Source organism: Cervus canadensis, chromosome 30 (genome assembly GCF_019320065.1).
Source record: "Cervus canadensis isolate Bull #8, Minnesota chromosome 30, ASM1932006v1, whole genome shotgun sequence".
Taxonomy (NCBI): Eukaryota; Metazoa; Chordata; class Mammalia; order Artiodactyla; family Cervidae; genus Cervus; species Cervus canadensis.
This window is the reverse complement of record NC_057415.1, coordinates 19066258-19087381: the sequence shown is the minus strand read 5'-3', so window position 1 is coordinate 19087381 and position 21124 is coordinate 19066258. Positions and strand designations below refer to the sequence as shown.

The 21124-nt window shown below is 47.4% G+C and overlaps 1 protein-coding gene across 3 annotated transcripts in view; it reads right to left on the bottom strand.

Annotated features, from left to right (window-relative positions):
• The window catches only part of ROR2 (receptor tyrosine kinase like orphan receptor 2), a 235766-nt gene that overhangs the window by 93722 nt on the left and 120920 nt on the right, over positions 1-21124 (bottom strand). Inside the window, exon 1 of one of the 3 annotated variants that reach the window (XM_043453352.1) lies at positions 13018-16894. The exons of 1 other annotated variant lie outside the window; for it this stretch is intronic. In XM_043453352.1, the coding sequence (XP_043309287.1) occupies positions 13018-13243 (226 nt within the window). In that variant the 5' untranslated portion in view covers positions 13244-16894. Of the gene's footprint in view, positions 1-13017; positions 16895-21124 lie in introns of those variants that run through there. One more of the 3 variants, XM_043453349.1, reaches the window with a different exon arrangement.

Genomic DNA, 21124 nt, shown 5'->3' with positions numbered 1-21124 from the left:
ACTTAATTTTACAGCTAAGTTATAGTTCCCGCTTTGGCCAAAAAATAAAAAGGGGGAGTCTTCCTGCTACCCATTCACCAAGTGAACCCTAGCCAATGCTGTGTTGACTTACAGAGACTAGTTTCCTGTGCTCTGAGAGCAGGGAAACGTTAGGCTGGATACCTGGAGCCAACACTGCGGTCCCTGGTCACGTGTCCTTCTCCATGCCTTTGTGGTTTGCCTTTAATTATTTTTTCAGGACCAGGAAAAGAGCAGCAAACCAACTGCAATTCCCCATCGAAAGTCGGTCATGCCAGACCCAGCCCTGCCAGGACGCTCGTTAACACGAGCCACCTATAACGAATACGCAAAGTTTACTTTTGGCCGAAAAATTTTTTTCTGGCAGGTGCTGCCCCCTCAAGATGAATTCACAGCAGAGGAAATATAACAAAGTCGGCCTCCTGGCACAATGACAAAATATACATAAACGAAACGTCGGCTTTCTTCAGTTTACATCACTCACGCCCCTCTCTCTACGAGGGCCTACAAATTACAGCTGTTGATGTTTTCGCATAACCTAAACTTTCACTCTACAGAACTCTTACTTGTCTCAATGTATTTATACTCTCGGTAATGGAGGTGCTCATTATTTACACCGGTTGTTTAAACAGTAACCAGATTGTTTGGGGCTGGCGCGTCTGGGTTGGGGTGGGTTGGCCGTCTGTGGAGCACCACTCAGAACCCACACGCTTAAAAGGGCCAAATAGATGGGGCAGTGGGGAACTTATGACGTGAGAAAGGGTCTTTGTGAATTGTAAATAGGCCTGCATTGTGGGGCCTGTGAAACCACACAGTAAAGGGATGTCAAAAAACATTCCCCCCACAGAAACCCAACTCTGTGGCCCTGGAGCCCAGAGTAGCCTTCCGGAAGGTTCTGTCCTGCCCCAGGCCCTAGGCTGCACTGCACTCGTTACTCAGTAAAAGTTCAGGGCACACTTTAGAGAGCTCTCTGAATAGCCTCTCTGGATTTCCCGTCACACAGCTGTTCCATGATCGCCATGCAGTCCTCAGGAGAGAGTATCCGACCCAAGAATGGGGGAGGAGGTTTCCCCAAATCACAGTGAAGAGAAGGTGAAGACCAGAAATGAGCAGGACCTACCAGAAGAACTGAAAGATGGCAGAACAAGAGATCTGAGGACCCGCTGGACACGGCAGGCACTAGCGACAATTCTGAATGGTACTGCAATTTCTCCCCTCGAAAGAAAAGAAATCACCAAAGAAGATGTTCTGTCAAGAAGAAAAATGTTGAAGGGGGAAAAAACCACAGTGAAAGAAAACCTTGCAATATTTCTACTCTTGGAAGGAAGGCATCTTCCACCTCTGGAGAGAAACAGCCCAGCTCTGTCAGACACCTAGAGAACAGAAAACCACTCCTGACGCCTGCATACTCTGGCGTCTAAAACACTAACACAGCCCTGGCGTCTGCTCCGGTGAGGAGAGGGGACACCAGGCCTGCAGGTGCCATAGGCCCCGGGGGACCAGGTCACAGCCGAGGGGCCTTCTGAGGACCACAGCATGACAGTCATCCTAGATTCTAGTCATGTTCGTGGGTTCTCCCCCAGGGACTACGGCGCTGCTGAAAAGCTGACTTTTGGATACTAAAACAAAAAACACACTTTGGATCACATTTTTTTCAAAGTTACTCTCAGTTCCCTCAAGATTTAGGGATTCCCTCTGTGCTCCTAACTCCTCTGTAAGATAAAAGCAACAGGGTTCCTTCCCGCCTTTCAAGGACCTCAACAGCAGTGGGAAAACAATTCAACTCCCAGAAAAGGGGAGTTTATTGATTAACATTCACCTACAGCAGGCTATAAAGCAAGAACTTAGGCTTTGGAATTTGAAAGACAAAACAAAGGAAACAGTTCAAATATAGGGTCTGCTGGTTTCCACTCGCTAAATTCACTGGGCAGCTCTTTTCTCATCAGCCCACATGGCCAACATCTTCAGTGACAAACCTCTGCTTCCCTTGGTCAGGCACAGGCAGCCTGGAGACATGAGTTGTTTCTGCAAAGGACCTTGTCAAATGTTTGCCACCTAGCAGAGTTCCCCCCACATCACCTCCTCAAAAACCAGAATGCAGAAAAATGACAATGGTTCTAATTCAAGATCACTAAACAAAAGCAATTTAATTCTTCCAGTGAATCATCAAGGTCTACTTATGTAATGGATTTAAGAAAAAGTTCATGGTTACATAGATTAGGTTTCAAGAAGGAAATCCAATAACGTCAATGACGCTTTCCATACTAAATGATATGCATTACATTTTTTAAATGATCTATGGCTTCCAACATGCCATATTACAGATTCATGGCATATATAAAATGATTTTTCTCTGATGAGCAGTTATTTCAGAGCAGTATAAGCTCCCACTCAGTAGCAAAGAAACCACAGGCATTTTCATTCATAATAAAAGTTATCACATGGTTTGAAAAATAAACTTTAAGGCAATTAGAATACATGGGTCTAAAAAGGTGCTTAAAAGAGAACATTAAATATTTACAGGTAAAATGAGTGTATTTTGTTCAAGACTGAGGCATTAAATCAAGCTCCTCTTGCTTTGACAGGGTCATAGAGAATTACAGGATTTTCACTAATCCTCAAATAAACAGTGTAAATACTGTTCTTAGCTAAGAAATTGCCTGCTGGCTATCGAGGGGTATTCTTGACAGAAAACGTGACAGCACCTCAACTGTCAACCTTCGAGAAACTGATGGTCTTCCTGTAAATTCCCTGCAAGCCAAAACTATTTGATATGATGCCAGCGAAATTTTAAAAGACCACTTTGCAATGCAGAGTAGGTCTGGAGGCCCTGTTTCATTGATTAGGAGGAAATCATCAACTCTCTAGGCAATACCCAGATGTCTGAAGATAGGTAGATTTCAAAAACCCAACAACACAACTAGGCAAAAGCAACAGTCAGCAGTGGGGGAGAGGCTGCCCTTAAATCCACTTGCCATGGCCGTTAATCTGAGTGTGCTCAGGCTCACCGGCAGTGGATAATGGACAACCTTGGAGAATTCCCAGTGCCTATGGCTTCCCTGGACTCCTCTGATAGCTCAGTTGGTAAAGAATCCACCTGCACGGCAAGAGACCCTGGTTCGATTCCTGGGTCGGGAAGATCCCCTGGAGAAGGGATAGGCTACCCACTCCAGTATTCTTGGGCTTCCCTCGTGGCTCAAATGGTAAAGAATCCACCTGCAATGCGGGAGACCTGGGTTCAACCCCTGGGTTGGGAAGATCCCCTGGAGAAGGGAAAGGCTACCCACTTACGTATTCTGGCCTGGAGAATTCCACGGAATGTATAGGCCCTGGGGTCACAAAGAGTCAGACACAACTGAGTGGCTTCTCTCTCTTAGAAAACCCTCCTCCATAAACAGTCAACAGCCTCACCTTGGATCCAAGCAGCTCAAGGCAAATGCCAAGTTGCCATCTTGCTCCATCCTCCCCTAATCCCGTAGTCAGTAGGTCAGGGGTCAGTTTTATCCCTAGAACATGTCAGAAGTCAGTTCTTTCTCTCCTTCTCCTCTGCCCCTACCTCAACACCAGCCCCCACCATCCTTGTTCTGACCCTCCAACCTGGTCTCCACCCAGGTTCCCTCCTTTCCCATTCAACCACAATGGCATGCCCATCTGTTGGCATGCAGCCAGAAGGGTCCCTTCAAAAGATAAACTCTATCACAATGTTACATCATTGCTTCAAACCCTCCATGCAGGCGTCCATCCCACTCGAACTAAAGCCCCATATTCTCACCATCCCCTGCAAAAGCCAATCCTCACACTGCAGTGCCATGGCTCCTCCTTCCAGAGTAGCCACTGACCTCCCTAATGGTTTTAGTCCACCCACGCTCTTTCCTGCCCTAAGACATGGACACATGTTTCATTGGCCTGGCTTCCATGCAGAAGCCCCTTCTCAGACAGGCCTTCCATGCCCACTTCCCCTGGGCCCCTCCCTGCTCCCCACACCCCATCACTCTACCTCATTCCCTCACATTATTGTCTTCACTGCCATTACCTCTAACTGCAACTCCTTTGCTTATTTTTTAGCTGTTAATTGTCTCTACTCCCCTCCAGCATTGGTGGGTTCTGTATCTTCCAAGGAAAATGACACGACAATCCACAGAGGATTTAAATATGAAATCAAAAGAGTAGGGGCTTCCCTGGTGGCTCAGTGGTAAAGAATCCACCTGCCAAAGCAGGAGACACAGGTTCAGTCCCTGACCTGGGAGGATCTCATGGGCCTCCAAGCACCTAAGTCCGTGTGTTCTAGAGCCTAGGAGCTGAAACTGCTGAGTCCATCTGCCCTAGAGGCTGTGCTCTCAACAAGAGAAGCCACTGCAATGAGAAGCCTGGGCACCACAATGGAGAGTAGGACCCAGATCCTGCAACTAGAGAAAGGCCTCACAGCAATGAAGACCCAGCCCAACCAAAAATAAACAAATAAAATTGCATATTCATAAAAGAAGCAAGGGCATCGGGGAGGAGGGCAAACACAGTCATTTACCATCTGTCACTGGTTTTAAGCCCAGCTTCAAAAAGGAAAAGATACTTATCAATGGGATTTGAGAAATACTGATCACCATTCACTAGCAAATTGTACTGTATTAAGTGGACGTTACCATGACTGTCCTGAAAGTGTGACAAAGTGTATTTTAACTGACCACTGATGTTTCTGGACAACTTTGAGGCTGCCATGCATTTCTGAAGGAGAGATGAAGGATTCTCAGGAGGGAGCCCATGGCCTCTGGCACCCCTGCCTTCTGGGCAATTCCCTTTCTCAAGCAGTAGGGAGAGCTGACTCAACCCACACTTCAAACATGACAGACAGCACATCCTAGAAGCTTGGTGCTGGCGAGGACCTTGGCCTCAGTCGTGGCCAACTTGACATCTGAGGTGGATGGTAGAGATGCTAAGACCCAGCTCTGGGGGCAGACCAGGGTGGGTTCCTTTCTCTACCTCCCCATGTTCAGTTAGGACTGTGAACTGCCTCCAACACCCCAGGAGGTCTTCTGTGATTTCCAGGGATCATGGCGGTAGCCCAGACCCACATGGCCATGCCAGTCCAGTGGTTAACTGACAGATCACATGATCAACATAAATGTGCAAAGCCGTATCAGGACAAGCAAGACTATGGCCTTGGGGTGTGTGGACATAGCTGAGAAGAGATGGTACCAGAATGAGCCAGAGAAAAGGGTTCAAGCCCTGGCAGCCCTGTACCTTTCTGCACACCAGGAAGGCGCCAGTCCAAGAAGGTGCCTCCTTTGGTCTGGTCCCCAGAGTCCAAGTGCTGGCGCCCAGGGAGACAGCACCATGGCCCCTCTGGATCAGGCTGCCCCATGACCATCTTGCCAAGCTGAGGCTCCGTCTGGTATCCATGGGAACAAAAGGAAAGTCAAGGCCGCGTTTAACTACCATGATGAAGATTTACTTAGGGAGTAAAAGCAGAAAGAAACCACAAGCCCAGCGGGTTGTTAATAGAGTGGGGAGAGAAAACAGGAGGAGGGGCGAGGTGAAGGGGGGAGGGCCGCCAAGGCTCTTTCAGTGTCTCCAGCTTTTGTTTATAGCTGTTCCAGACGATCTTAAAATTATCAGGTGGGGGAGAGGGAGCCTGGGCGTGCGGGTCCACGGTGCAATTTATGAAGCATTTCCTTTTCTCGGGGGCCAGAGCTGTGATCACATGAGCCTTTGCTTTTCTAAACTCCATGTTTGTTTTTGTAGTTTCTGCCAAACTAAATCAATTCAGCTTGTGGCAACCTTTAAAGAGTCATGACTCGCTCAAACAGTCTCAAAGCTTGACTTCTTTCCAAGAACGTCGACCAACGTTTGTATAGGTTTCACATGCTTGGTGATCAAATCCTCTAATTACTCAAATCTGTGTCACATAACTATACATTAGTGACTTTTAAGATGACAGATTTCTATTCTTTGATATGCACAGCTAAATGTCTTTCATTCACATCAGGCAGAAACACTCGATTTTTCTTAACAGTACTCCCTGTGCACTAGCATCTCTTGAAATGTCTTCAATGGGAATAAAAGGCCACAAACCCCACAAACCCCCTTCCTCCACCACAGCCACTCATCCCTCATGTGGCGTTACCAGCTCTGCCCCACTGGGTCACCCCATTTGCCTGGACACCCACTGGCCGCACTGAAAGTCTGAATCCTTCCCAACAGAGCCCTCTGGGGTAGAAGGAGGAAGAATTCATTACAAAGGAAGCCCCTGTGACTCTCTGTGGAAGAATAGGGAACAACTGCCTATGCTGGTTATAGATAAGCTTAACCCTTTTATATAGCAGAAAACAGAAAGAATGGGGCAGAACTTAGGGGCACTTAGCAACTCCCCCAGTGGACTTGCACTGTGGTCTGGATGTAAGTGTCCTATCAAAATTCATGTGCTGAAACCTAATCCCCATGTGGAGGTATTAGAAGGTGGGGCCTTTGGGAGGTGCTTTGGTCATAAGGGTGGAGCCCCCCTGCTAAGCATTAGTGCCTTTAGGAAAGAGACCCCACAGATCTGCATCCTGGCCCCTTCCACCACTTGAGGACACAGCAAGAAGTTAGCAGTCTATAACCCAGAAGACAGCCCTCGTCAGAACCTCACCCTGCCAGTACCCTAGTCTTGGACTTCCAGCCCCCAGAAATGTGAGAAATAAATGACAGTTGTTTACAAGTCACTCAGCTTGTGGTATTTTGTTATAGCAGGTCGAACGTACCAAGACAGCTTAGAAACAAAAAATACCAACCAAAGTGGTGACCGGGAACACCCAGAACTGCAGAAGAATGAACTCTGGTCTCTCTCAGTTCCAATGGCAGCATGAACTCAATGTAGGTCAACTCCAGCCAGCTCTGACCTGTGGACCCTCGGTCACTTCCCTACTTTGACCAGCAGAGCATCCTGTTCTGGAAACAGGACTGCTTGGGTGTGCGGAATCTCCCATCTGCCTCTCTTTCTGCTCTGCTCTGTGTGTTTATTCAAATCTGTTCTTGAAGGATGGTACCCGTCTTTCTCTGCTCCATGAAGAAAACATATTCCTCACTGTTCCCACAGCTCTGCCCAAGCACACACTGAAGAAGCCACCCCTCCTTCCCTGTTTCGGCTCCAGAGAGGAGGAGCCTGGGGGTCCAGCTCTGGTGAAATGCCCACCGCTGAGCAGTCAGCTAGGTGAGCCTGGAGGCTGAGATAACCAGCTTCTACTGCAGCCCCCTGAGGAGTGCAGTGAGTGGGGAACACGCACAGAGGGCCGGGGTGCTGGAGAGCTGAGGATGCACTGGCCCAGGGCTCAGTTCCCCCGTGAAGCACAGTTTATGCCTTTACTGGGGCGAGAGTTTAAAAAGCACAGGAACAAAACAATTACAGAACTTGGCAACTCAGCAACAATAAGAGTCACTGCCCATCTTCTTCCATCTTATCATGAAGCGTCTGATTCCTTTACCCACAGGACACCTTGCAGAGTTATCAACACAGAGAATGGCCATGCTTCTCAGTCTCCTCCCAGAGACACCCCAGGCAGTGAGTGGTGAAGTCTGTGTGTGAGTGTGTGCCTGAGTGTATATGTCTGTGTATGTGTCTCTTTGTATCTGTGAGTGTCTATGTATGTGTATATATGCTTCTCTGTTAATATCTGTGTATGTTTGTGTACATGTCTATGTGTGTGTGTGTATGTCTTTGTCGAGTGTCCATGTGTCTATGTATCTGTATATACATATGTATGTCTCTGTGTGTGAGAGTGTGTGTGTGTGTGCATCTGTGTATCTGTGTGTGCTTGCATGTGTGACTGGAACAAGATGAATCAGGAGCCACATGGCAAACAAGTCCATCTTCCCAGAGAGTGGATTGTCTTTTTAACTCAAAATTTGGGGGGAAATGTTAAATATCAAAACAAACATAGAAACAAAATAGAGGAGAATGCAAAACTCATATGAATTTGTATATAAAAAGAAAAGATCGCAAAGACAACATTCATCCTTAGGTCTGCGTGCCTCATCTGGGTTCCACTGTGAGAGGCACACCACCATCGCCCCACCTCTGGGAGGCTGGGAACCTCAATTCCAGCACAGCTACTCCAGGCACCGAGGAGAAGCTGGCTCTGGACTGGCCTCTTGAGCCACTTAAGTTCCAGTTTCTTCATGTAAAAGGCAGGGGAGTGGAAGAGATCAGAAGAGGACTGCCTGCATGTTGCAATCAGCTGGGAAATTTAAGCAAGATCAACACCAGGGCCCCACAGAGAGCAGTGAAATCAGAACCTCTGGGGCTGAGAACCCAGGAAATTCCAATACATGCAGCCAGGGTTGAAAAGATGGAACAGACTCAAAAGAGTTCCACGTAAATGGGATCACACTGGGCTATATAAACTATTACCATGATTCCCTCCACTCAGGTTTTGTCTGCCAAGGTTCTTTTACCTGGATAGGGCAGCCAGTGTTTCAGCCAGGCTGCCTCCACATGTTCACATCTGGGCCATCTGTGGGATCTAGGGGTACCAGGGCTGGGATGTTTACTATTTTCCCCTTTGGGGGTTTTTACACAAATGCTCCAGGCTTCCAATTGGACCCTGGCTCTCCTGGCAACTCACCCCCAAACTTACACCCCCTTCCACTCCACTTCTTCCTTTCAGATAGAATCCGTGATGCTGAGGGTCTGTCTTCCTCTTCAAAAGGCCAAGCCTCTTCGGTCCACAGGCTCAAGCTCCTGACACCGATGAGTGCCCTATAATCCCTCCTGAGCAGGAAAAGCAATTTTAGAGAAGAGGTCTGGAGACACCAAGAGGACCTGAAGGAGACTCTCACAGGGAAATGAAAACCTTCTGGTGACCAGGTCCGAACTAGAGCTGAGCATTTGGGAACTCTTAACTTCCAAAAGATGCTGAGGGTGACGGTCCCCAGGACAGGAGCAGTGTGGGCCCTCAGCCTTGCCCTGGAGAGGATGGACACAGAAAGAAAAGCCAGGAGGGAGACATGGGGGTGGTGGCAGCAAGAGGGGAAGGAGTGTGTTTCCAAGTGGTCATGGTGGTTTAGTTGCTAAGTCATGTATGACTCTTGCAACACCATGGACTGTAGCCCACCAGGCTCCTCTGTCCATGGAATTTCCCAGGCAAAAATACTGGAGTGGATTGCCATTTTCTTTCCCAGGAGATATTGCTGACCTAGGCACCTGCAACCTCCTGCATCGCAGGTAGATTCCTAACCACTGAGCCACCAGGAAAGCTTGGCGTTTCCAAGCAGAGATACCTGTAAAAGCAACACACAGCAGATCCGCCTACAGAGAAGTGGAAAAGAAACAACTGTTGTTGACAAGGGGGATGACCTCTAAATTTTAATTAGATTTTGCTACTTACTAATAGCTATGCAAGAAAACCTATCAATAAGAAAATAAAAAATAATAGTTCAGAAATTCCAACCACAGAAGGTACCCAAGCAGCTACATGGTCATCCCCCTACTAATCCAAGAAAAGCAGAGTGTCTGCTTGCCCACTTGTTTGTGGCCACAGCAGATGAAAACTGTTAGAAAACCAAATTTGGATGTTTTCCCTGGAAATGAACTAACTAGCTACAGGAGAAGAGGAATGGCCAGACCTCACTACAGGGAAGGGTCCTGGTTGGTCCAGAAAAGGACAGGTGGTCCTGTCCCCAACTCAGAGCAGAGAATGGGCACAGGGGCGTCAACAGGGTCCCAAGAGGGACAGTCACAGGAGCAGCTGCAATCCAATCCTGGGGGTAGTGTCTGTCACCAAGCTCCTTTCCCCTCACCCCTCACCCCCAGGTAGGCACGATGTTATTATGTAGCCCAGTGCTTCACAATCTACGTATGTGTAGAATGAACTGTGTTCCCCAAACTTACATGCTGAAGTCATCATCTCAGAGTATGACCTGCTTTGGAGAGAGGGCCTTGACAGAGGTCATCAAGTTAAGATGAGGTCATGAGAGTGGGCCCTAACATCTGAGCGGAGTCCTTATAGACAAGGGAGTCTTGGACACAGACACACACACAGGGAAGGTGATGTGAAGGTACAGCAGTACAAGAGCCGCCTGCAAGCCAAGGAGAGGGGCCTCGGAAGAAACAAACCCCGTGGACACCTTAATCTGGGACATCTGGCCCCCAGAGCTGTGAGACCACAAGCGTCTGGTGTTCAAGCCACCCAGTCTACGGGCTTGGTGACAGCGCCCCAAGACGACCTGCACGGCACGCGACAGGCCTTCACACTGCTTGTTACCATCACCCAACATCCCTGTCAGATAAGAAACGTTCCCGCTCCACCACGGACCGCTGCTCTGCTTTCCACTCTGTCCCAGCAGCCTTTCCTCCCCCGCTGCCTCGTCTGCCAGCAGCCTACTCACTCAGCGACCCCCGCAGGTCCAGCTGCCATCCCCTACGCAGCCCCTCTGGTCACAGCTCCCACCCTCCACGGTCCACTCACTTGATTGAGGCCAACTTGCCTGGATTCAAGACCTTCATCCTGTCAAGCACAAGCCTGTCTCAGCTATTCACTCTGGGACCCAAACACCTCTGCTGGGGAGACCTTCACATCTTGATCTCCGGCAAGAACCCCAGTAGCTCCGGCCGCCTCCACACTGGCACGGCTGGCATCGTTACTCAGCATCTCCCCTGCCAACTCTGTGCTGAGAACCATGCGCATACACATGCACTTGACCCCGAGACAACTTGGGGGGCGGGGCACCACTGGATACCCACCATCACCCAAGGAGCCCTTTCTCACTCCACCCTAGCCACGTGATACAGGCTCCCGTAGTCCTGTCCGCAAAACAGAAGGCCCAAGAAATCAAAAAACAAAGTTCTCTTGCTCAGACGCTTGCAGTTCAGTCCCTGGGAATGATCAAAACAGGTGAGGCTGGAGCAGGCCCCCCTGAGATATCCTCAAGAGCAGGACGGCACAAGCAGCCTTGGCTGCCTGTGAGATCCTTCTGTGTCCTGGAGTAACCCAGCAGAAAGGTGACAGGACTGAGACTCAGACCTCGGAAGCCATGCAGCCAACCCATTGCCTCCACGCTGGAGACGGCGACCACTTGTCCATGCAGCCCAGGGCAAGCAGAGACCCGGGCACGGCCACCTAAAGCCTGGCCTGGAGCTGTCCATGGGCACGTTCTCAATCAGGCCCCCAGCAGCTGCACCTGCTCCCTGGGTGCTCCTAGGACGGCTGGCCCAGCGGAGCACATTCAGGGACGGTGGGTTGAGGGCTGGGACTCAGGATGGCTCAGGGTGAGACCTGCTTCCACCAGGGAAACCAAGGGGTACCTGGAGCTCAGGAGAACAGACACAGAGTTGAAAGAAGTCTGAGAGGCAAAAAGAGCTGGAAAAGGCCCATGGAGAGGGGCAGACACACTCCTGCAAGCAATATTACAAAATGCCTGCATAGGGGTCAGAGAGAAAGAGCAAGAAATCTGGTGTAACATCACAGGCTGTTGAATCTGGGTGGAGCATTTATGTGTGCCTGTTGTACTATTTTTCAACTTGATACACCCTTGAAAACTTTCAGCATCAAAGGTGAAGGAAAAGAAAGAGGCCCACAGCGACGGGGTGGTGGTGAGTCAACAGGATTCTGTTCACTTCGGTCAGGTTCTCAGGGAAAGCCCAGATACACAGCACCCTCAAAGCTCCCAATGCGCGAGGCTTCTGGGTCTCCTAAATTCCTTGAAATTCCATACACCCTGGATTCATGGCAGCTCTTCCAAGACCTTCACAGCTTGTGGTTGCTCCTGGGTATCCCATAATGCGCCAGTAGCTCTCCTTCACACCCTCCCTGCAATCATCTTGAATCCCTGCAGGAGATACTGATGCTGGCATTTTGCACTTCAAGATCAGACCTCAGGAAGGGGACCAGATGGCAGAGTCACAAGGAAGTGGGCACTGAAAGCAGGTGGGTCTGATCCAAGCCTGTGAGGTCCCCATAACACCTTGCTCTGCGATGACAAGGATCCTCCCCACCCTAAGCCAGGCCCCTGGGAACTCACATGCAGTGGGAGGTGGGTCCTCGTCAGTCCCTAAGGGAAACCAAACTTGGCTGAAGCACAGGAACATGTGTGAGAGGCAACTCTCTGCAGGGTGCAGTGTATTTAAGAGGTCTATTTATAACAGCAAATACGCTCATACCAAGACAAAGGAAACAGGGAAAGTATTGAAAATCATTTGCCAAAAATGTGAGAGGAAATAGAGGATAACTGACATGCGACCAAATCCCAATGTTCACCAACTTACACCAAAAATGTTCGAATCAGACACATTTGGGAGGGCCTACCCCACCCGAGGCAGCTGTCCGCTGTCTCTGGTATGTGGCGCCCCAGTTTCCTTGATGAGAAACAGGGCATCGGGGTGAAATACACAAGGTTCTCACCAGGCAGGACCTGAAATGTGTCCCTGCTCTCTGGAACCAGCCCATGTGTTTGCAATTAGGCAGCAGCCCGCCCCGGCAGGAGGGGAGGGCCCCAAGGCCTCTTGCCAGCCACAATTTCTTCTCTGCCAAAACAAGGCCCCCTTAACCCAGTGAAGACCACTGCCTGCAAGGCAGCCCAGTCCTCCGGCCTCCAGGAAACGAAGTGAAGAGGGAGCTGCGGGCTCAGTCCTGTACCCCAAGTCAGACAGGCCACATGGCTGAGCTGCTGAATGTTTCTTTGTGGCTTATGGAAGCCAGTGACAAATAACATGTGTCTTTCAGACATGGGGACAATAAGAAAAACACACACATCTGTTTCCACCACTGGCAACAAGTCTGTAATACACAGAAGCCCTTCAAACAAGCCTGCCTCCCCGGATGTGAAAGAAAGCCTTCAGTAATCCTGGAAGACTGGGGACTGGCAATAAAGTAAAAGCCAGTGTTCGGCCACTCGCCCCTAAACAAGAGCAGATGCTGTGAGGTATGAGACAGCAGCTGGGGATGGGCTGGAGTCCCACCCCCACCCTGGGTACCTGGTGTGGAGGGGTCAGACCTTTCACCTTGCTCTGCAACCCGCTCACCATTAACTTACCTCTTAGGACTCTGGGGTGAAAACGTGAAACGGAAAGCAAAGTATCCGAAAAACCATCCCTTAGAAGACCTGGAGAGCTGCCATGGCCCAGATTATTTACAGAGATTTCAACAAGGATATCCGGCCAGAGTCCTGGGAGGGGAGAAGGGGGGCTCTGAGGAAACAGCCCAACCCCCATGTTTTGGGACCCACCTCCCAAGAAATGGGGCCACCCATCACATGGCATGTTTTTCTATACAGAACGTTTGGGCTGTGAAAGGAGAAGCATCAATTTAGCAAAGCCACAGAGAGAATCCTCAGATTTTCTCCATGGCCACAAACTGCTGACTTGGCCAAACACTCTGATTTTTAGCAGAAAAAAGAAAGAGAAGATCCCTCCTTTAGCAAACACACCAGTTTTACAGGCATTATGGCTCATTCAGCCAGCCGTGATCAACAGGAATGAGGGACAGAGACTCTCAGGGTCTCTCCCTGGGCTGTCTATGAAAGTCTAACTGGGTGGGAAATCAGGGAAGATTCTGGCCCCCAGCTGCTGGGAAATAACCACTTTTCAGGAGGGAATGCCGATGTTACTGGTGTAGATTTTCTTACGATTTTGCTCCCTGGGTTCAAATTCCTGATTAGCCAGTGTGAGCTAGGCGACAGACGCTCCCAGGGAACATGCAGGCCTCAGGCCAACCACAAAAGGGGGAAGACGCCTCCCAAGGCGAGATGCAGGAGGACAGAACACAGAATGGCAGCAAGCAGTCCTCCCACACTGACTTTAATGTTTTGTTTTTATACCAATCTGTGTCCCCCATACTCTACCGGTCCCGTTTCTAATTTCACGATATTTTTAACCCTGACATACCCACATCTTTGTGTTATAACCGAAGTGCTCCTAAACAAATAAACAAACAATCCAGAGAAAACTCCAGAATATATCATGGTTAAATTCCACAACCTTGCAACCGTACTTGTTGGGCAGTTCATGGGTTCAGTGAAAGATCTTTTATAAATACAAATAAGCAACAATTACTGTGTCTGCAAATTACTGTGTGTGTAGCACTTTGAGAAAGGGCGTCCAGAGGCAGGGGTTCTTTTTTTAACTTTGTTCTGATTACTAAAATCTAAGTCAGCTTTTACCTTTAAAAACTGAAAAAGCATAAGAAAAGAACACAAAAATCATCTGTGATACTTTGACCCAGACAGACCCAGTGCTAAAATCTGGGCGCCTTTCTTTCCGGCTTCCCAAACTAGAAATGTTCTCTACATACTGATACAAATACTTTGTTACAAGGTTAGAGTTCATTCCTAAACTGAGTTTTCTGTTATTATATCATTAACAGTATATTATTGTATTCCACCTTGGTCTCTATACCCTATAAGGAAGGGGATCCTTCTACATAATTCAGACAGATTCTAGGTGTTTATGGCACCGCCTGGTGAATATCAAACATTCGATATGTCTCAGCTGAATACATGAATATTCCATTGTAAATTTTTTTCCATATCTTTATAGATAACACTGTGTCATGAAGATTTTGCTATATCCTTATGCTTTGAAATGTGATTTTTTAAAAAATCTACGAAATACTTTGCCACATAACTCACCAACTTTATGTAACTCTTCTCCAGCTAGTAAACGCTCAGACTGTTTCTCCTTGTTAACTGGACCAAACAAAGCTATTCTAAACATCCGCATCGGTAAATCTTTATTTCTCTTCCCTTGTTCTCAGGAAGGATTCCTAGAAATGAAAGTACTGGGTCAAAGACTGGTCCAATTTACATAGTTACCAGTAGTGCATGAAACTATAATGTTCTAAGACATTTTGCAGTTTGATAGCCAAAAAGTAGTAGTCCATAATTAAACTTATTAACTACTTCTGGATTCTTGAAGGATTCTGAAGATGTTGAAATTCTGTATCTTCATTGTTATTTTTTCTCTTGTGAGTTTACAAGTGTCCTTTGCCCACCCCTTCTACTAGAAGTTATCATTTGGGGGCAGCACCATATTGTTTTAGTATTTGCAGCTTTACAACATATTTTTAAACATAATAAAGATTTTTTTATCACTTTTTATGCAAAATTTTCTTGGCCATTTAACATTTCTTTATTCTCCCAGATAATCCCTGGGGTCATTTTGTCCAGTGTTCCCCCAACAAAGTCCCACTGGGATGTGGACTGAGATTAAATGTTTGCTACTCTGAGATGAACTGACATCTTTTGAAAATGTAGTCTTCTAAAGCATGAATAAATTATTATCCTTTCTAAAATTTCACTATTCTAACATGATTTCATAGCCTTTCGTAAAGTTTTTAGATAATTTCAGTGGAACCTACACACTTTCTGATGGTATGATGGTAAACCAATATGGTTTATCTGGTTTTGCTTTTCTCAGTAGAATTTTACCCCCATACAGCTTCTGATTTTCCAATACATTTTTTCCAACGGTATATTCACTAATTCTAAAAAGTTTTTAGTCTATTTTAGTCTATTTACTAGGGCTTTTAAGATACACAGTCTTGTAAAAACAATAACTATATCTGGTACAATCCATTAAATCTTTCCTTGTTTCTGTTTTATGTCTTAGTACATTAGCAAGACTTACAGAGCAACGTCACCTAAGGCTTTTTTAACCGGCCTTGATATTAATGGGAATATCTAGGTTACACCACTAATGTTTGTTTTTAGTTTGGCATAGATATTAATTAACATTGTAAAAAGTTATCCTTCTATCTCTAGTTTCCTACAGTTTTGTTAAATGAGAAATGTGTGATTAATTTTCTTAAAAGCCTTTTGGGTATCTCATAATCTCCCTATTTATACTGTCTAAATGATTACAGACATCAGAAAGTAAACACGAGCTGAGAAAGGGAGAATTCCATTTTCAAATGACCTCAAGGTATATAGCTTTAATATACAGTAACTAACCATCATCACACTGTCCCACCTCTAAATAAACTATACTGCATGTGCAGTCACTTTCCTGAAGTGCATTCAGAGGAAGACAAATGAATTACCACTCTGGGCCATCCTTGTAAACACAGGGCCACATTTACATGCACATCTGTAATCAAACACAGGCATCTCCTAGCAGGCAGCAAGCTCAGGCGAAATCTGTGGAGTATTTTCATGTACCAGGAATCATGTGGAAGAAAAACTTAAATAATTATAGCTGAGAGTGATGAAATGAAAGCATACCCACATTCTGGAATACAGATCAGGTAACAGTTTCTTACCAACACAATCAGGATTTGAAGATGATTGATTAACAGAAGCCAATGACATATAGTGGGAAATCATAAAAGTGAAGTATTCCTACAACAAATATTTTAATTGAACCTAAAACACAGAGATGAACCACCATTGATCAACCTACTGACGAAGGGCCCAGGCCCTTTCTGTTTCTACTGATTTTTGTTTACACTAATTTCTTCATAAATATATCATCTATTTCCTGGTTTGGTCTTCTTAAAGTGATGTGCTTGCATGCACCTATGAAACAATACAAAACCCTAATCAATTTTCACTATGACTTACATTTAAATCAACAGCAAGGTTTTAACGAGTTTTTCTCATTCTGTATTTTTAGAGCATTCAACTTGGAGTTTTCATTTCTTTGCATTCTGTATCCCATAGGAGTTATGGGTAATGTAATTAAGCTATGTATGTGTATGATAACAAACACGGCTCCCATGGCAGGCTTCAGAAGACACTTGGCTGACAATACACAGTCCCACTGTGGAAGCAAATATGTGAAGACTTAGGGAAGAGGAACTCAGCAGCCTTCAGTGTTGCTCCGCCGTGGGCAACTGCCAGTTTATTTACAAAGGAAATGGAGCTTCTAGTTTACTTTGCAGCCACTAAAAAGAATAAGAAGGAATTATACAACCAATCTCTGAAGTAAACGATATCTATGTTTCAATATTAAGAAAAGAAAGAGACATCCCCCACCAAAATGAATATGAACATTTTTTAAAACAGACACAGTTTGTATATAGAGAAGAAAAGGCTGGAAAAATAGCCACTGAACCATTACCAGTAATTACATTTGGTCTTTGAGAAATGGAAAGGTAAGAATTAACATGATACATGTTTTATTACATGCTTTCTATGTGAATTTTTAAGAATTTCATATTATTACTTTTGTAACATAAATTCATTTCTAAGAAAAAGAGTGCAAGCAGGAAGTCTGACTGGAGGACAGATGAATCAAATGATTTCCTGAAAGAAGCCAGTAGAATTTCACTGGTATCAAGGATTTTATGCTGGGGCTTCCCTTGTGGCTCAGACAGTAAAGAATCCGCCGGCAATGCAGGAGACCCAAGTTCAAGCCCTGGGTCAGGAGGATCCCCTGCGGAAAGGAATGTCTATCCGCTCCAGTATTCTTGCCTAGAGAATCCCATGAACAGAGGAGCCTGGTGGACTATAGTCCATGGGGTCACAAAGAGTCAGACATGACTGACTAAGCACACACACTCAAAAGGATTTTATGCTACTATTTCTTAGAGGCCACTGTCCCCGTAGGATGGCTCCCTTTAAGAAAAGCAGACAAAGCAGATCAGGCTTGCACCACCAGAGAGGACAGTCCCATCTTCCATACATATAAAAGGATGCTCTGTGCGAGGCCAAGTTTAAACCCATCACGTCCCTGACTCAAGACTTTCCCCGAACACAGGGCTCCCTCAGGGCTTCCACCCTATTTGGACTTTTGAGCTAACCACTTGGTGGTCTTGACCAGTCACTGCAAGGCTGACCTTGCAGAATTTGGGTGAGGAATGGAGAGAGCCCACGAGAGGCTCACACAGTACCCAGGACTCAGCGGGCTGCCAATTCATGTCATTCCAGGAGGGGGCATCTTTCTTTAGACGACATTGGTACCGCTTTCTCCTTTAAAAGTTAAACATTGAGTTAGCTACAAAGAAAGCACTGATAATTTTTTTCCAAGAAAAAGCATCAAAGAGATGTTAAATGAAGCATTAAGATGGCAGAGAAAAGATGGTGTGATCCCCTCTCATCACCCCCTGCCCCTGCAATGGCCGGGTCCACATGCTGGCTATAGTCTGGCCAGTCCATCAGTGGGAAAGGTATGTGGGTCACCCTAGAAGAGCTGGGTGGGCCCGAATGATCAGCTGACCAGCCTCCAGGCAGGGCAGGGTGTCCCCCAAGGAATAAGGAGATGTGCAGTGCCAGCCCTTGGGGCCCGGCTGTTCACAGCTCTCCCATTAGGAGACCCCAGCACTTCCAGACTTGAAAAGCACAGGCAGGGGCACAGGCGCAGGTGGGGGTCTCCCCCAGACCCCACAATAGCCCACAAGTGGAAACACAGGGCCATATTTACATGCACATCTGTAATTAAACATAGGCATCTCATAGCAGGCAGCAAGCTCAGGTGAAATCTGTGAGTATTTCCATGTACAAGGAACCATGTGGAAGAAAACCAAGCCCATATCACAGCTCCCTGGCCCAGCTACCACACCTCCTCCCCCGGTCCCCCTGCCAACATCCACTCATCTGCTCTGTGATAGCTCTTGGCGGCTCCCCTTCACCAGGAGAACAGCCCAAGTCCCACCCCAGCCTGGGGACCCTATATGCCTAACCACCACCCCCGGGGACTCCTGTCCTGCCAAACTCCCCCAGGGCCACTCTGCTGGGCCCCATGGAGGGAGAGAAGGCTCAAGTTCCCTCCTCCCCATGAGCTGAGAGTGAGCTCCTTGAGCCCTGCTGGGTAGGCTCGAATGCCCTGATTAGAACTGCTTTTTCCCAGCCCAGCTTTTGGAAAATCCAAGGCAGCTGTGAACACAGTTTTCCCCGTGGTCTCACCCCCAGCCTCAGGCACTGCTTTCTGAGTTCAGGAACTGCCCAGGAGGCTGAGGAGAGGGGCTGGCTCCGTCCTCCTGGACGGCAGGGCTGTAAATTTCATCCAAGTTCCATTGCAGCTGATGAATGGAAAGTAAAAAAAAAAAAAAATCCATCTCAGGTTGCAAATTAATCTCCATGACAAAGACCAGTAAATCTTGTTACTCAGAGAGAAAGGCACTGCCCTAGCTCAGGGGACAGGACTGGGAGCAGCGGGTGTAGGAGCCCAAGCAGGCATGCCTCCCCTGGGACACCTATGCGGCACCCGTAAATCCCCCGCCAAGACTGTCATCCCCAGCCTCCTCAATTAGTGGACCTACCACTCACAGCTCACATGGCAGCTGCGAGCTCCTAAAGCCACCCTATTTGAAGGATCACTGTGTTTTGTGCTATATTTTTTAATTCAGACACTGAGCAAATATGAATCCTGACCTAGTCTTGGTGTGTGCTCTGTCTGAATTTTTGTTCTATCTAACTCTAGTGGAGGTGGAAGCCCTCTCGGCCAAGACACACATGTGGAGTAATGGGGAGAAAATGTCCCCCAGCACACATCAATAGGGCTGCTCTTTAAAGCTGAGCAATGTAAATGTCAGCGAGATTTATGTTCCAGCCCAAAAAAACCCCACAACCCTGGGTAATGGACCCATCTATCCAAACACTTAAAATTCCAAAATGAAAACCTGAAGTGAAATTGAATTTTTAAAACCTTCTCAAAACTATAGGTCCCAAGTGAAAACCCCTATGATTTTAAGACCGAGAAAAACTTGCGTGAGTCTTGAAAGGAAGGAAGGTGTGGTCCATCAGATGCAGCCCGAAGGTTTACCTAAAAGTTCCGTTGGAGTAACGGCTCTGACTCCCACGGGGCTCAAGATAAACACAGCCCTAATAAAACCCGATAGCGCGGGCTCTGCTCAAGGGAGGCCACTTTATAACTGGACCAAGCCCTCTGCCAGGAAATGATTGCTTTTTCAGTCCAGCCCAAAAATGCACTCTGCATTATGTCTGAGCACAAGCGTCAGGCGAATGGGTTGGGCTAGAGGTCCGCACAGGTCTGAACACACGGCGACAGAATTTAAGATGCCCGAGGCCCTCCAAAAACATGGCCCTTCAGTCTTCCCTCGGCCCTGCTGCTGGAAGCAGCTGACAAGTCTTGCTCTGCCAACGCCTCCCACTTCTCCAACCGTTTGTTACCAATCCAGCTAATTCAGCTGGTTCAGAGAGTTCAATTCGGCTTGCTAACGAAAGCAAAGATGTGCCTTGTTTATTTGTGTGGAACAAACAGCCTGGTCCCACTTTGGTAAAATACTCTGATTTCAAAGGCTTCTTTAAGATATCTGCAATTTCACTGGATTGTGGCAACAGTTTAAGGGTTCCATCAATACTTTGGCTACCTGAGGCGAAGATCCAACTCATTGGAAAAGACCCTGATGCTGGGAAAGATTGAACGCAGGAGAAGGGGACGACAGAGGATGAGATGATTGGATGGCATCACCGACTCAATGGACATTAGTTTGAATAAACTCTGGGAGTTGGTGATAGACAGGGAGGCCTGGCATGCTGAAGTCCATGGGGTCACAAAGAGTTGGACACAACTGAGCGACTGAACTGAACTGAACTAAACTGAAGACTGTGGCCTGCCAGGCTTCTCTGTCAAGGAGAAGGATTCTCTGGGCAAGAATACCGGGGTGTATTGGCCAATACTGGTTGCCATGCCCTTCTAGAGCACTATATTTCCTGCTCACCTGGCTGCCAACTCCCCTGAGAACCTGGTGCTGCCAGAACCCCTGCAACCCAAGCAGCTGCACCACCTCCACCCCTGGCCCTCACAGGGGCAGACCCAAGTCCTCCAGGGCAGCCTCAGGAGCAAACCCCAGTGGACAACCCATATGCAGAGGTGGAGATAAAACCACAGTTGAAACCCAGGAGCAGTGTGGATAAGGAAGACCCAAAACCTTCCCACCAGCTGTACAAGCTGCAGATTAAATCCACACAATCAACTGGGCAGACTCTGTGTCAATGGAATATATAAAAGGTCATTGAGAGCTCCCGCAAAAGAAAACGCACTGGTTCTGATAACTGCGGACACTGGAGGAGAACACACAGGAGCAGGACCAGATTAGAATCTGAGCTGCCCCGACAGCAGGTCCAGAGACCAGCACAGTGTCAGAGGGCATCCTAGGGAGGCGAGGTGGACTGTGACTCCCGGCGAGGAAAAGGACTCTGACAGCAGTGACTCAAGAAAAGCATCTATTATTCTTATGTTTTG